The sequence below is a fragment of the Lonchura striata genome, chromosome 1, assembly GCF_046129695.1.
Source record: "Lonchura striata isolate bLonStr1 chromosome 1, bLonStr1.mat, whole genome shotgun sequence".
In the NCBI taxonomy this organism is placed as follows: Eukaryota; Metazoa; Chordata; class Aves; order Passeriformes; family Estrildidae; genus Lonchura; species Lonchura striata.
In genome coordinates, this window is record NC_134603.1 from 135,355,132 (window position 1) to 135,371,417 (window position 16,286).

Here is a 16,286-nt window from a genome sequence, read left to right on the forward strand (position 1 = left end):
ACATTAGGAAGTTAGGATCTTCTAAAAACACTGGTGTGGCTAACCATTTTAAAGTAAGTTCCTTTTAAAGCCACAGATGTGCACACATGTCCTCAGAAAGAGCAGCAGCAGAGGCGAGAGGAGGCTCATGGAGAGGCTGCAGAAGAGACAATGATTATGGCTTGGGGTGTCACTTGGAGCACTGAGCTATGCCTCAGAAGCAGCACTCACATGCTTCAATGCACCCTCCTCCCTAACTCTTGATCCTGCTGACAGCAGTAGGCATTTTTTCATTGCCTGCTAACAAAAACAGTATTTTGCTTTGGTTGTAACAGGAAAAAGGCTTGTTTGGTTGGTTTTTTTACTTTAAACACAATCTAGAGCTGCCTCAGCAAGAGCAGCTTGCCTATGGGCTGGTCACACCTCTGCTTCAGCTGGATGCTCACAAAAGAAGGTAATGGAGATGGTCAGCTGAAGAGGAACTGAGAAAAAATCAAGGACACAAAAGTACATTAGAAATAGGAGGGAAATGGCAGCCTACTGTGTCCTCCTTCCATGCCCCTTCTCAATGCCCTTCTGATATAGGACAGCCATTTTCCTTCTGGGAAAAGTGATCTGGGTCTCCATCTAAAATAACCCTTTGTTTGTAAACTACTTTTGTGTTTAAATAACTAATAAAATATAACTTATTGTAAATACTTGCATTAAATCAAATGTAGGTGGCTCAATGCTTTAGAAGGTGCTTTTCTAGTCTTTTTTGTTTATAATTATCTCCAGAAATGTCATGTTTAGGATTTCTGGCAGCTTGTTTTCTGATTCCATCATGGCTCCATCAAGTCTTTCAGATTCAGTGAGAATTCTGAGTAATTTTTAACAATATATCAGAAGGTCAGCCTGTGCAGTGGACATTGTAATTGGCAGTAACAAGAATAAGCAGCAGTAGCATATTCATAAAATAATGTTCCATACAGTAAAGCTAAAATCAAGGTGAGGCTACCTGCCTGATTTTATTGCTGAGGTTATGTGGTTATTGCCTGGCACACAAAATTAAAATCTAGACTAGGTTTTGAGCAATAAAATGAGAGTTCTCTTCACAGATCTTATTTTCTTACAGATAGGAATCCCACACTAGGGAGATTTCTGGCGCCAGAGATACCAGCTACTATTATTACTATCATAATAAAAAGTAATTATATAGAAATACCTATCGGACTTGTAGACTAGAAAAAAAAAATTACTAGGAAGTCAGATATTAGAGAGACAAATTATGATTTATACAGGGTTTTTTAAGTAGATGGAAAAAATCTTGGTGATGACTAATATCCCTATATTCTGAAAATTTTCACCTTTCCTAGAAAGTGTTTTTTGTAATTTTTCCTTATTCTATTTCAACTCTTCCTACAACATCACCAGTCATCAGCATATTATTCCTAAAACTACAGGAAAACAAGCAAAACAGCAGTATTACTTTCAGGACACATTTAAAAGAACAGAGAAATCAAAGACAGCAACATGAAAATTACTCAGCTAAATATCTGGTGTAAATGTCTTATCCTGGGATTCAGACTCATAAAATAAAGTACCAGGTGGACAGTCTGAATTCTGCCTGATGTTCTAGTTTATCAAGGAGGATCTGTTTCATTCTGTGTGTGAATCACTTCACAGGCCCAGATTCAAAACCCAACCACAAGATGTTCTGACACACCATTCTTAAGAACAGTCTTTTTCTGTCCATGCTATCATTAATCAAAATTGCATCTGATTTTTGTGGAGAAACTGTTAGTTCAACCTCTTGTAAACCCACAGAAACTCATCTCAGGAGATCTGATCTTTTCCCTTCTATAATGTATCTGCAGAATACTTCTCCATGATTGCCTCATTTAATTAGGACAATACAGATTTCTAAATTTATTCTAGTTGCTCTCTGATTTCTAAGGGTAACTGCTGCAGGCAGTGATTAGTAGGCTTCTGTGGTGCAAAAAATTTGATTTATCTCTGCTGATATATAGCCTTTAAAACTCACATGGGTCAGCTTAATCCACATCTACATGCCAAAAATGCTTGGTTTATCTCAAATACAATTAGAAATGTGACTCATTCAGTGGAACAGCTAAATACCCTCAGGGGCAGGACACACTCCCATTAATTTAATCTAGTTACTAAATAAAAATATACTGATATTAAAAAATGAAAACCAAATTATGAGTAAGAAAACAGATTTTTAACTCTGTTTAACTAAACCATTTCAAGTAACCTGTATTAAAACAGTGCTATCTCCATATTCCATCTATGTCTTTGTTTATGGCTACCACAGGGCTTCTGATACAAAAACCCTGAAAGATAGCTATGGGGTTATGTTATGGTGGGCAGATCTTGACCTTGCCTGAACAATAAAGGTCAAGTAGCTATATTTAGAAAAGATTTTGGTAATAACACACGCCTCAATTCTTATGTGAGTTTGCCTAATTTCAGCTTCCAGTGACCTTTGGTCATTATCAGTCTTAGTTTCCAAATCTAAAGGAACCTCCCCACACAGAGATTTTGCTCCATATGCAGTTATGTGGACTTCATGATCAGGTAAGTGCTCAGCTGATCCCTTAAGCTGAACAGCCTGAGTCTCTCAGTCCTTTCTATGGTTTTTCTGGGCTTAGATCTGCCCAGGTCTAGAACGTGCTTGCTGAACTGCAGACACCAACCTGGACCCTGTATCCCAGTGCTGAAGCAACCAGACTCACAATAAACCCTGCTGGAATGTCCAAGTACCAAGACCTGTCTGATACCAATGGGCACAATCAAAACAACCTCCTGTAAGCCTTGGATTCTTGCATCAGGGATCTCTTCTCCCTTTTCAGGACTGAGATCAGGGACTAAAGTTTACTCATTTTTCCTAACTGTTCACTGGAAACCTTTCTCGGTCTGTGATTTACAAGGTGTTGAAAACAAACAGAAATGGTTTTTAAAAGTAACAATTTTATGAGTTTTAAGACTTTGGGACATTTTTAGTTCTAAAAATTACAGAATTCCTACTCTGCATGTAATGTGTGCCAGTGTTACTATTGGAATAAAAGTGTTTCATTAGCACCCCCTGATACAACTCCAATCACATTTTTTTCCCAAATGCACACTGCACACATTTAGTATGTTTCTGCCCTGTTGCACTATAATTAGGTCTACTTGTGTAGCAAAATTATTAAGATGCTATTTACTTGTTCTTACCATCCTTCACTGTTTTAGGTAAAGATTTTGCTTATTAATATTTTGATTTGTGTTTCTGCTACTATCTTCTTTTTTGATAAGTGAGGTAACAGCTTAATGGATTTTGTTCATACTTTATGTTATTTGTCATAAATTGTCTTCCATTCCCTCCTATGCTGGTTCATTTCTTCAGCTGATGCAGAGATCTGTCTCAGCTGTGGGACTGTATCTTTTGGGAATATACTGCAACATTCTCAGTCTCTTGACTCCTGTCCAACAGGAGCCCAGCCTCATGCATGCTTTTTCTCTGTAACTTAGAACATACCAGATAATGCACACTTTTCCCTTTCAAAAACAAGTTATATTTTTGGTTGAACCCTACCTCACTTGTAACAGATTAATTAGCATTTTGACAATTAGAGCAGAGAGTATATTCTCATACATTTAGTTTTCCAATGACAATATATAAATTATTTCATTGCAGGCTGAGGTAAAATACCACTACTTTTTAGTCTTTTTTCATTTAAATTTTAGTATGCACTATATAAGACAGTAGGTAGAGTCAACGTGTTATGAAACCACTTGCTTCAGTAAATTAACATTCTATTTAAGTTAATACTATTTTATTAGTGATAAATATGTCTCATGCCCATAAAACATTATTTGGCATAAAATGATGAGAAAGCTACTACAAGCTATAGATGATGGTGGGAACGCATGCACTACACACACCCTTTTCAATGGCTTCATCAAAACATTCAGAAAAAGAATTGTAAATTGCACATGAAGCCAAAAACAGACATCAAAATGCAGCAAAAGAAGAGGGGCCCTTTGCACCTAAGTAACTTGTATTGATTTATACAAGATAGGAGTCCCAATATATTTGTATATGCTGGAACAGCTCTAAAAAATGAGAATTATAGAATTAATTTACAAAATACCTAAAGTATGGTCCTTCTGTGTTTTTATTCACATCTTCTACCCACTTAGCTACATTATATTCTCTTTTGAACCATGGGTTTAAATACCTGCAGAAAGCAATGGAAGGAACAGAGAAAGCAGAAGAACAAGAATAGAAAATCTGAGAACACACAGCACAAGCTTAGCAAGGATGTCTTCATCCCCAAAATGCAAGTGAATATGGCAAATAAATCAGTATGGATTTGGGTGAGGACTAGGTAATGTGTACAACTGCATGAGAAAATCTGACCTACAACAAGACTCATGTTTGATTAATCTGGAAACTCTTTGGGATACATCATTCATTTAATGTCTTAAGGGTAAAATTCACTCCTGTGCAGAGGGCCAGCATTAAGCTCATGGTTTGAACTCCCTCATGATTGCAAAATAAGGATGAAGGGGCATTTTGGCTTCAGTCGTGACGTTTGCTTGTCAAAGACACACTTTTGCACCGATCTAGATAAATTGTAAGATAATGGCTAAAAGACCACAGAATCCTGGGCTTGACCCTTTTTACAGGAATGAATTTCAGCCTCATTGTTTTAAAAATTTGAATTTTTTGCCACTATAGTGACAATTTTTACACTTACAGGCAAACAAACCTCGAATTTTTTAATGTTCATTTAGTTTGGCTTTAATGGAGGTAGGCTGTAGAGTTATCTCACATTTTACAGAAGCAATATTGACACCAAAACCACATTTTTTAAGGAAAAAAAGTCTGAGTTGTATACTCATATTAATTACATGAAAAATTATGAAATAAAGATGATGTTTAATTATCTGACAACAAATTACCAAGGAAGAAGAAAACTTTTTTGTAACGAATTTTTCCCAATAACAAGATAAGTAAATTCCTCCCCCTCTGTCTTGTCAACAAAAAAAGGAGATGCAGAAAACTGTAGTCTGCCTGGACCAATTTAAAGTTTGTTCTCGTCACATATGAATGGCAACAATCAAATGATTATTTGTGACCACCGTCTTTATACAATAGAAACTAGCACAATGACATAGGAAACAAATTTTAACCAAGGAAAATGGGAAAGAAAATTCCTCTATAAGTTATTTTTGATACTTTTGGTCCAGTTCTTGCCACCCGTATTTATGGGAGTGACTCCAATGACCTCACACATGGGAACAGGCCTTGCAAGTTATTGCTCAGATGAATAAAGGTTGGGCCAAATCATGTCATTCAACCCCCTCCATATTTCAAACAACAATGACAACAAAAGCAGCAGCACTTTTTCAACTTCTTTTGCTCCTTTTTTGCTCTGGAACGTCTCCTCCCCGCCCCGCGCAAGCACAGCCACAGCTCTCAGAAAGTACTCGCCCTCAGCCACAAGTGCTTCTAAGTAGCTTCCTCAGCTTGCTTATCTCTCAGGAAACGGGAGTGCTTTATGCTTTCCAGCTTGGGGTCTTAGAGAAAGAAAACGTCAAAAGCGGTAGCGCAGCAAAACACATGAACCACAAGTGAAGCAACAGGCTGATGCCAGCATCACCAGGAGCTAATAAAGTTCTGCTTTAGCTTTAATTGTACATTTTCTTGTACTTGCTGCAATACTTTAAACTTGCAGTTTTTCATTTGGAAGGGTCTTTTGGTAACCATGAAACACTCCCAGTCTGGCTTCTTGCATTAGAAAACAGTGTACGGTGCTATCAAAGCATGCAATTGTTGCACAACCATGTTGCAGGGATTCCTGGGTCAGGGTGTATTACAGACCATCATTCACCACCTCAATCCATCTGTTACAAAAAGGTTAAACTCAAGTTACTGCAGACCACTACATGACACCATTGGAAAAGCCCTCAGGCTGATCTTTCTGGCCACATGTTCATTAGTAATGGCCAGAATCCACATATTCTTTGGGTGAGAAATTCTGCTTTGAAACAAGGTGTCCTTACGCATAAGCCTAGAGCTAGACCGACAGCTCAATTTGGCTCGTAGCGCAACATGCAACAAGGCAAAAGACCTGGGCTCAAGAGTACTTGTACTCCTCAGGCTGGCGAGGAGGAAGGGTAGCTAGCGCTGCATCAGCAGGAGCACCTCCAAGCAGTCACAGTGTTTTGCCACAGTGAAACTATCGGATACTAGGGAAGGGACTTTTCATGGGACAAAATGGCAGCCCAGAATGCAGGGGCAGGTGAGACTGACCTGTGATCCCGACTCCCTGTTTGGGGGTGGTCAGAACCCCCTGGGCTTATGCCTTGGGCAGAGATTTGGTGGGCGAGAGAAAGCCCAGGCTCAGATGCATGGGTTACCCGGCTGCAAAAAGACAATATATAATAGAAAGTCTAAACCAAAGATGTTTGTATCAGTTACAACAACGAGGAAGACAAATGCTTATGGGAAAAGCAGTGAAAATTAACAAAGGTCTGAATTGCTATCTGTTCCTGGGACCTGTTTTAACACAAGATCCCAATTAAACTGTCAACTTATTCAGGAAACTCTCATCATTCCTGGATAATTCTAATTTATTTTAATAGAGAACTATTTATCAGGCCATTTCATCAGCTATGTTTCTGAAAAAGCATTTGGCCTGTTGGCATTCCTCCCACATGTAATGAACCATCTGCCTTTAGTAAAGAATAATTATTTTGTTATCAAACATCCAAAAACCATTAAAAATGTCTCAAAATATCTTTAGTAGTCTCCTCAGAGCTCTGTGCATAGCATGAGCCTTGTTCATGTATGCTAGGTCTAAAGGTCATGCAAAGGTGTGGGCAGGATATTTTTCAGGAGATGCCCAAAGTGTTCGCAATTTCCTGTTCAGTGCTGCAGGCTGCAAACCTTGCTCAGTCCTTAAGAAATTTTGTTTAAATGATTAATGGCACAATTCCATTTGATTCTTGGCTGTATACAAAAAAAATCCCTGTGCATAATGTTAGCAGTTACTGCAGACCCATGCTTACAAGTATCTTTGTAGGCAAGCACACCAGTGTGCTCCTGCTTAAAAAAAAATTGAATTCTGCACAAAGTGTGCATAATAATAAACCAAATTTTAAAATGGTTAACTACAGTCTGCTAATTACAAGAGACCGACACTGTTATCCTTTTTCTTCCATATCAACAAGCATGCTTTACTGGACTCCTAAAGACCACACAAGCAGATTTTCTAAATACTGCTTCAGAACAGATTCCAACATTATTCTGTATTTCCCAGGCAAGGTAGAGAGGTAAAAAGGGAAAAGCCTCCATGTATTCTGGAGCATCCTCAAAGCAGCTAGTGTCGCTTTTTTTTTTTCCTTAATGACTAGATGCTGGTCACAGTTAGATCATTCTCAGTCCACTTTCTCTCCTTGCAAAACAAGCTGTCCCTCTAACCAGAGAGATAATCGCCCTCTAACAGCCCTAGCGTTCTCTCCATTCCCCGCTGAACTGACACAGCATGAGGATCATTCCGTGGGAGCTCTCCCTCCAGCTGGTGACAGGACTGCCAAGGAGACTCGGACAAGCCATTCAGGCCTGTGCAAGCCTGATCAGGAGAAAGAGCATTTCCCTGCCTGGCAGGCCTCTCCCAGGAACACACACACTGTGCTTCATCCCCAAAAGGTTGCTGCGTGGCCCTTGGGAAGTACAAGCCTCCTCCCTCTAGCATCAGGGCTGCTGGGTTGAGAGACCACCATAACAAGCAGCAAGAAGAAATGCAGAGAATTAGGTGGAAATTCAAGGGCACCTTTAAAAGAGGGACAAATATACAGGGAAAAATATTTCCAACTCACTATATCTCTGCTTATTTAATGCTCCAAAGTTCTCAGAGCAAATCTCATTTGTGTTTTTGGCAGTTTGGCCAGACTAAATTTGATTTTATCAAAATATCTCATGCAAGGAGAAAAGAAAATAAGCAAACATTTCAGAGTTTATCAGCACAAAGGCAAAGAGCACAGAAACTCTTGAGATAAACTCCTCCAAGGGCTAAAATTTCTGATTCCATGATGCCATTTTGGCCATGCAATGTTAAAATTGCAATGTGCACCAAAGTATTGTTTCTGTAACTTGTAACCTAAGGTTTTCTCTAGGAACCCTTTTTGAGCCTACTCACCTCAAGACAGTGCACTGCAGGTGAAAGAAAAGTTTCAGAACTAACTCAAAATCCCCAAACCAAAGAAAAGGGGGCCCAGAGAGCAGTTAGCATTATCAGTTTCCAGCAGGGTTGGTATCAAGCCCATTTGCCCATCAAGGTGCAAAGTTAGTAGTCATGACATGGGGAAGGACACTCACTGCCATCATGGTCAAAGAAGGGGCCATTCATGTGGGGTGGAAGTGCTGTAAGGGCAGGCCAGTGCTTTTGATAAGCCCAGAGGTTTCCAGCCATTCAACACTCATTCAAAAGAGGGGCCTGAACCAACAGTACATAAGAAAAGCTCTTTCTGTGTGGAGAGCCCTGCACACATGGGCTCTTCAGGAAATGTAACCAATAAATCAATAAGCCAACAACTCTAAGCTGTAGTGGAAAAGTCTGGGGATCAGTCAGTTGGTAGAGACTTTAATTACCCATTTATCGCAGGGCTTAGTCAAGACTGGCTGTTTCAGGCTTGCAATGGCAAACTTCAAGGTACTCTCAAAGCAGACAGATACCTCTCCTAAAATCTCCAGGAAAGTATGCAGAGATACAAATCTCTAGCTCTGCAATGGCCCAACCCAAGGTGAAGACAAGGATAGGAAACAGGTTATCAGAAACTCAGTATTGAACCAGGATACACTCAGCAATGGCAGTTTACTGTAGACAAAAGCCTGCAGTGATGGTGCAGGCTGCCACCATCAGTGGGAATTGCTATGGGAACGACTGTGAGGAAGCCTACATAAAAAAAGAAAATTAATAGTTAATTTTTAAAGAATACATAAAAAGAGGTTGAAATACATTAGCCAAGCCATTTACCAGATTATCAGTCAGCAATCAGAATGGGCCACAGAGCAAAAATGCAGCTGTCTACTTTAAGTAGTTTTAATTTCCATCTACAAAACACAAATATGAAAACTACTTTTTGTCTTTGCTTTTTTAAATTCAGACTTACTCAGTTGAATTAGACCGTGGCCTAAATCTTTTGCCTCTGACTTTCTTTCTGTTTCCTCCTATATTACCTGAAAGAAATCAAAGGACAAAGACAGTAAAACAACTTGAAACTCACCTGCCCCATGCCAAACCGTATATTCTTTTTGCATCCATAGCAAAATACTTGCTACCTTTAAACCATTAACCTTTAGCCATTTAAATCTCACAGGTCTGATTCTCTTGAATTACCTCAGACACTTAGGTTACCTTTCTCTACTTTTTGCTACAACTGTACAGAGAAAAAACTCCTTTATTTCAGCTGTTATTTGACAAAATCACTACACTTCAAGAAAAACACTTAACACTGCCTGATAAAATCACAGAAGCTGGCAATAGTGAGTAGATTTCTTTCTCTTTTTCATGTTAGCTCACACTGGAGGGAGAAATTAAGTGCAATTTCTTTGTGACAAAGCACTGTGCAAAAAAGGCACTTATGTAGGGTGCTGCTAAATTCTAATTCCAAGTTAATAACAATTGGCACAATTTTAAGGCATCATGCTGCTGTCCTAAGATCAGCTAAACTTTCAGCAGAGCAGCAGTGGTCCAGAGGCTGGTTTCCACCGTGGCCAGCACAGTGGTTCACACTTACCTTGCCAAGAATTACTCCTAGGCCTCCCATTTTCACAAATGTCTGAAATATGTTTTGTGTCTGGGATCCTTTCACTCCAGGAATGAGATAATCCATTTGACCTGGAATAGGAGGGCTCAGATGCGGTTATTGTTAAGGGTATTGTCTCACATCAATGTTAGCTCAGTGGTTTGGTCACATTCCCGAGGCCGGTGACAAAACACAGCCTAAGGTCTGTCTGCACTAGCAGAGCATCTAGGATTTCTGATTAAACTCTGCACCTTGCAGCTGTCCCTGCAGTGGTTCCATGTGCCCACATTCAAGAGCCAGGCATCCGCACTGCTTTCTCACTCGTCTGCTGTGGAATGCACAAACACCGGCGCACACCAGACTTCCTTTGGATTTGCAGCTCTGCCTCAGTTCCTAGATGGAAGATGTTCTTACTACTGTGCTCATTTCAAGGCTTTTTCATCTCACAGTCAAGCACATCCCGCCTGCAGGCTGCCCACTCCCTCCTTATGCTGCTGCAGGAAAGCTGGGACAGCTTCCCTCAACCCACTGCTACCAGTCTCAGGGGCCCAGGAATTGGTGACGAGCATCCTCCCACCCAGAGCTGGTAGCACCAGGGGAGAGGTAACTCTGCCTCATTTTTGCTAATTTTCAACGTTTATATTTTATCAGCCAATTGCTGCAATATATACTTCTAGTCCTAAACTCAAAGCCAAAAATAGTCTTTTTATCTAGGTGCTTAGTGCAAACTATTTTTTCTTTCCTCTTGCATTCCTTTTAAGAGCCAGAGATGTATGCGGTGATGTCCAACATGTAAGGTTTTGCAACAGGCTGCCTCTTGCTGAACTAGAGCTGCTGCTCAGCTGTTTGCCATGAGATCTACATTTCCAAAAAAGAAGAGGAAGTTGAAAAATCCACAATAGATGGCTTATGTATTACAAACTCTTGCTTAAAGGAACTATTTTCGTAATTTTTAAGTCTGGATACTTGCATTTTTCAGTCTCTGCTTTCCTTGGGGGCATCTGAGAGATATTCTTCAGTTTTCAGAAGCTCAGGCTAATCACAGCCACACTGAGGTGAGCCCAGGGTTTCATTAATTCAAACTTAATCACATCATGAAAGATCTGACAAACAACAGATCCACTGTTTTCAAACACTTCCTCCTCCTCCTCCTCAAGGTCTGTCAGGTTCAGGCTTTGTTGTTTGCTATTTCATAATAGCAAAGTTACCATGAAGTTATGTCTTAATCCTTGAACATCCTCTGAGTACCAGCTAATATTCCATAGTGCTTTCCAGCATGGAGAAGCCCAGGCAGCTGATGGCCCAGTCACTCTAACATCTCCCAAGAGATGCCATCCACACCAGCACACAGAGCAAATCAAAACCCGCTTGGAAGGTAGGAGGTAGCACTCTGGGAATTCAAATGGAAGGACTATGTCAGCTGTATCACAATGTTAATGGAATATTTGTCAGACTTACTTTTCCAGACTTGACAGTGGCACAACATACCTGAACTGGTGGTGGGAACAACAAAACTCTCTAGTACAGACAGACCTTAGAAACCATTAGCTTTTTGGAACAAATAATAAAGAGAGACACATGAAATAAATGAAGTATGAAAAGAAACACAGATACTGTATGAAAGAAGAAACACATTAAATTACAGTATTTAAAAATAACTTCTTTTTAACGGGTATTTAAACCTGATAGACAGAGCTACGAAAACTTGCTTTCCCAAGACTTTATTTCAAAATTTTAACCAAATTAAAAAAGATTCTCTAACACAAACAGTGCATAATTAAAGATTAATGCTTGCTTCTTAAAAAAAAACAAAACAAACAAACAAACAACACACTCATCTAAAAAGCTGAATTTAAATGTTAGAGATAATTAAGTAATCGCACTGGAGTTTCCCTAATAACATAATCATTAGAACAAACTGAATGAAGTTGTCTATAAGATGAAGCTGCTATACCAAAAGATAAAATGTCACTACATATGTGCCCCTTCCATACGTTTTCTTAATTTTCATTGAAATAATAGCAAAGAAAATGGCTTCATCAACTGCAAAGTTGTAGGCTGCTTAGTGGGACAAGAATTAAAACTTGCAGTTTTCCTGTGAACCAGTTCAACACTGTCAATTCCTCTAGGACACAGTGCTTCTCATAGTGCTCTTTTAGAGTGATAGCTGAAGATTTTCATATAAAGAATCTTTAACTGCAGAGGAACAGTGAGCATCATGATCTTAGCAATTACAAATGGCTCTTAATGCTTTTAAATTAATCTTTCCTTTTAAAATGTTGAATTTTTTAGGCAACTGGAACAATAAAGGAATTAGTGAAATTTGATCAAGGGCAAAAGCTATTTCTCTCTAATCTAATGACAGCAAGCAAAAAACTGCAGAAAGTCTTTGTAGAATTATTTTATAAGATAACACTTGGTGACCATTTAGCATACTAGTCTAGTAAGTGGAATAAAAAGCAATCACTATCTTCTTTAATATGAGACAGCAGAAGTCTAAGTCAACACACTGGATTAATGACACTGACAAATAAAGATATAAAAATAACATTTATATTTAACATTTTATGTTTATAACTATTATTGAATAAAGACAATGTTCCTTTTCTTTGATTACATGACATTGATTTAAAAAGTTGTTGGCGTTCTATTTAATTTTTTTTCAGTCAGCAATTATTATTACAGTATACTTGAAATCAATTTTCAAGCAGGGATATTATGAAAATTTTATTAAACAAAAATTGGTTTACAATGCAAAATTTTTTTATTCTGGCCTAATCATACTAATTAGCAACTAGGACACAGGAGAAAAATCAGTAATCAAAGCAAAAAGGATGCTATTTCAAACATTCCACAAAGAAAGAAGAAAGAGTCAAACCTGCTGCAAAACAATGAAATGTTCTGACTAATGGAATAATGGGTGATGGAACAGGTAGAAATCTGAAAATGCGACAGAAAAGCAGACCTCTTCTTAGAACTAGATGCAGAGTTTGTGCTGACTCCAGGAGGCATGTCGCTATAAAAAGAGTCGGCCTCTCCCGGCTTTTTTACATAATCTCCCTGGGGTATTTGTCTGAAGTGTAATAAACATTGTAGAGTCAGAAAACATGACAGGAACTAGAATGCACACAAACATGCATGAACGTTAGTTTAAAAGAAAGAGGCAAGGATAACAATCCTTGAGAAAACCTGTTAACCACACACCATAAAGCTATTAAATAATTCAACCATCTGAGAGAAAACTCACACACGCTTCTGTTATGTGCAGAAGAGTGGATTATGTGGTTTTGGAAAGAGAAAACAAGGAAAAACGTTAACTCTGACCACAGCTTTCAAAGTGAAGAGTTAGGTGATTCATTAGACACTGGATAACCAGTCCAGACATTTCAAACAGCTCATCATGCTGGTTGCAAAAAACAATAGTACTGAGCCTAAGCTGAATACATGCCTGCATCAAAGAGGAGCTCAGGAATAGTGAATGCTTTTTTTCTTCTGAGGTAGATGCTTACCATTTAACTTTTGTGATCATGCTAGAATTTAAGAGTAGCAATCTGTTGAGCTGTTTAAATCTCAGGAGGACAAAAGCCTCCGGTTTGTAACTGAATTCTTGTGTAAAATAACTAACGCCAGTGTCAGAGATTCTCAGCTACTCCTGATTACCACAGTAGTAGACTCAATCTGCCAAGACACATGACAGTAATGTAATAGTTTATCCTTTTCCAGAATTAGAAGCTCAGTTATGGTAAAAAAAAAAAAAAACAAACCAAACAAACAAACAAAAATCTATCTGTGCATTAGAAAGTTCTAATCAAGTTATGCAAAGTTTTTGCAGATGGTGAATTCATTGCCAGCAGAGAATACCTGCCATGCAAATATTCCAGTTATAACTCCACCAGGTTTAAAAATCCTCCCAAGTACAGGTAATTACTTTTACAGTTGACCATTTCATAATATCAGCATCAGTATTTATTCAATCTCACACTTTCCAAGACATTTTTGCTACAGTCTGCTCCAGGTTGATTAATATTCAGATTGTGTCCAACTACAGACCTAAACTGGGACCTCTCTATCCCATATCTGGAATTCTACTGCTTCTAAAGTATGTAAAGTATACAACTATATGGCACATAACTCATTAGTGCAATGCAGTACGTCAATTCTTCATCTTCTAACACCTCTGGAGTTTCAGTTCTTGTCCCATTCCTCAGCTGGCACATGGGTGTGTTCAGAGTTGGCTCAGCGTGGGCAGCTCTGCTCCCCAGGGTTCCTCTACCAAACTGCTCTCTTGCTACTCCATCAGCTATAACTTCTCCCATGTAGCTGTGCCCTTTAAAGCCACACTATTCCAGCTGGCAGAATCCTTGCTAATTGGCTCTACTTACTTGTTTCAACTTGCTAATCCTTATGTCATGTTCAAAAATATTATAATGGCTTGTCTTGTTTTCATTGTTATTGAAGGAGTACTTTTTTTTTTTTTTTTTTTTTAAGGGACTGTCTGGACAATCTGGTGGGTATGTTTTTTCATTTATGGAGCACACCTTGTACTAATCCACAAGTATTCTATTTTGAAGTCAGCCTACAGAACTTCATTTTATGCATGAAGGAGATTTAGTTATTAAATATCTTCCTCATCTTTAAAATGATGGAGTCCTCCATTCAGAAGCCTCAGCTTATGTTGGTTCCCACTCTGCCTGTGCTCTCATATACAGCTGCAGACTGGCTGCACACTCACAGCTCTCTGGCCATAAAGCAATTTCTGGAGATGAAGATATATGAAGAAGTTACATTCTCTAATATTACAATACAAACATACATGGGGGTGGACTCTGTTTCGATGTTTTTTCTGCTCTGTCCTCAGCCAATACTGAAACATCCACAGCAGAATGACTTGATGGCCATGTTAGTCTCCATTTGTAGATACATCAGTTTCCACTAAGCAGCACCAAACCCTTAAATTCTGCCTTCCTTGAGCTCGGTGGCATTTCCTACCCACCAGCCTCTGCATAAAGCCTGACTTCAATAGTGTTGCCTTTTACTTGTTACTGTACCTGTGGCCTATCTGACCCTGTAGCACACAACCAGCACTTGACAGGGCTTTTCCACTTTTTACAAATATTTTGAGCCTGGCAGAGAAAGCGCTACACAAAGGGAAATGGAGAACAAGCACAACGGGTAGCAGCAACAAACAAAGCAGCAGCTTGGAGCAGAAGGCAACAATACAGGCAGAAAACAGGGGAATTCGAGAAATCCGCTTATGTGTTGGGGACTGGGAGAGGAAGGAGCCAGTTCCTTCCCACAAGACCCATCTGCCAGGCAGATGCCTAATCAAAGGGAGGTGGTCTTCCAGGAGCCAAACATAAGTCACTAGGAAAACGGTTTATTTTTGGCCACAAGTTTGAAATGATGAACGCTCAGCCCTGTGCTGAAGCCAGTACTGTGCTTTAGCTATGAATCAATGGAACAGGGTGACAGGAAAGAATGGGCTCTTTGTCCACATAGCAATTTAATTGCATTGTATTTTTAACTGCAAAGAAGCTCCAGGAATTAATTTGTCTCAAAAGGCTCCTGAACATCATGTTAATATTAATTATTCAGTTCTTAGCCTCCCAAGAACACTTTCATCTCTAATAGCTGATTTTCAGTGTCTCTTACTGGAAATATTCTCCTGTTTTCCTAAATGAAACAGTCTATTGCAGAAGTATAAAAAACATTGGTTTTGCTACTGAATCCAGTGAAATCAGGATTTCAAGCAATGCATTATAGAATACTGATTTCACATATTATTTAAAATATGATAACCCATCTCAATATTTTCTTTGTAGCATGTAAATGAGCGAAAGAGAAGAAAAGCTATTTTCAGAGACTTCTAAGATCCATTCCACTACTTTTATCACATACCTCTGTCTTCTGTAGTTTCTTTCCATATAAACAGAAGAGAAAGGAAGAAGAATGAGTTTTTAGTATGCAGGTACACATGGTCAATAAGACCAAAAAATGTAAAAAGAAAAGCACTCTATACAGAATGAAATTTTTGCTCAAAATATTTCTACAAAATCACTTCTGAAATAAGCACATTCACAAATATACTATATCAGAAGTATTATACATTAGAATTAAATAGAAAAATATATTCATGTAGACGGTTCATCAGCGCTGAGTGTAAGGTGCAGTTCATGCTGGGTTTAAACCTGTTCACTGTGAAGCAGTTAGTGAGAGGTGCACTCTCATCCTGAACCTCCAAAAATCAATCCCACTGGCTAGACATGATCTCAAAATGAGCCCTTAACTTTTAGAGTCCAGATTTTCAGATACTGCTAGAAGTTGAGGGTGATATACCAAGACAGTATATCCTGTTTTTCTACAATCCTCATTTTCATGGTTTTTATTCCAAATGCTTCTTTCCTTACGTATTTCTGAGCTGCCCTCAGCCTACCTCAGTCTGGCAAACCAGCAGAGGCTGTGCCCCAGGCACAGCACTGCCTGAAGCTGAGCCTGCAGCTGAGCCT

General features: G+C 38.9%; 1 protein-coding gene across 6 annotated transcripts in view; it reads right to left on the reverse strand.

Annotated features, from left to right (window-relative positions):
- The window catches only part of ADAM22 (ADAM metallopeptidase domain 22), a 131,333-nt gene that overhangs the window by 12,174 nt on the left and 102,873 nt on the right, over positions 1-16,286 (reverse strand). Inside the window, exons 26-30 of one of the 6 annotated variants that reach the window (XM_021551750.2) lie at positions 15,679-15,696; positions 12,746-12,853; positions 9,772-9,872; positions 9,145-9,211; positions 4,116-4,202 (exon numbers count right to left, since the gene is read on the reverse strand). In XM_021551750.2, the coding sequence (XP_021407425.1) occupies positions 4,116-4,202; positions 9,145-9,211; positions 9,772-9,872; positions 12,746-12,853; positions 15,679-15,696 (381 nt within the window). Of the gene's footprint in view, positions 1-4,115; positions 4,203-6,283; positions 6,395-9,144; positions 9,212-9,771; positions 9,873-12,745; positions 12,854-15,678; positions 15,697-16,286 lie in introns of all 6 variants that reach the window. The other 5 variants (XM_077788178.1, XM_021551753.2, XM_021551752.2 and 2 more) reach the window with 5 other exon arrangements.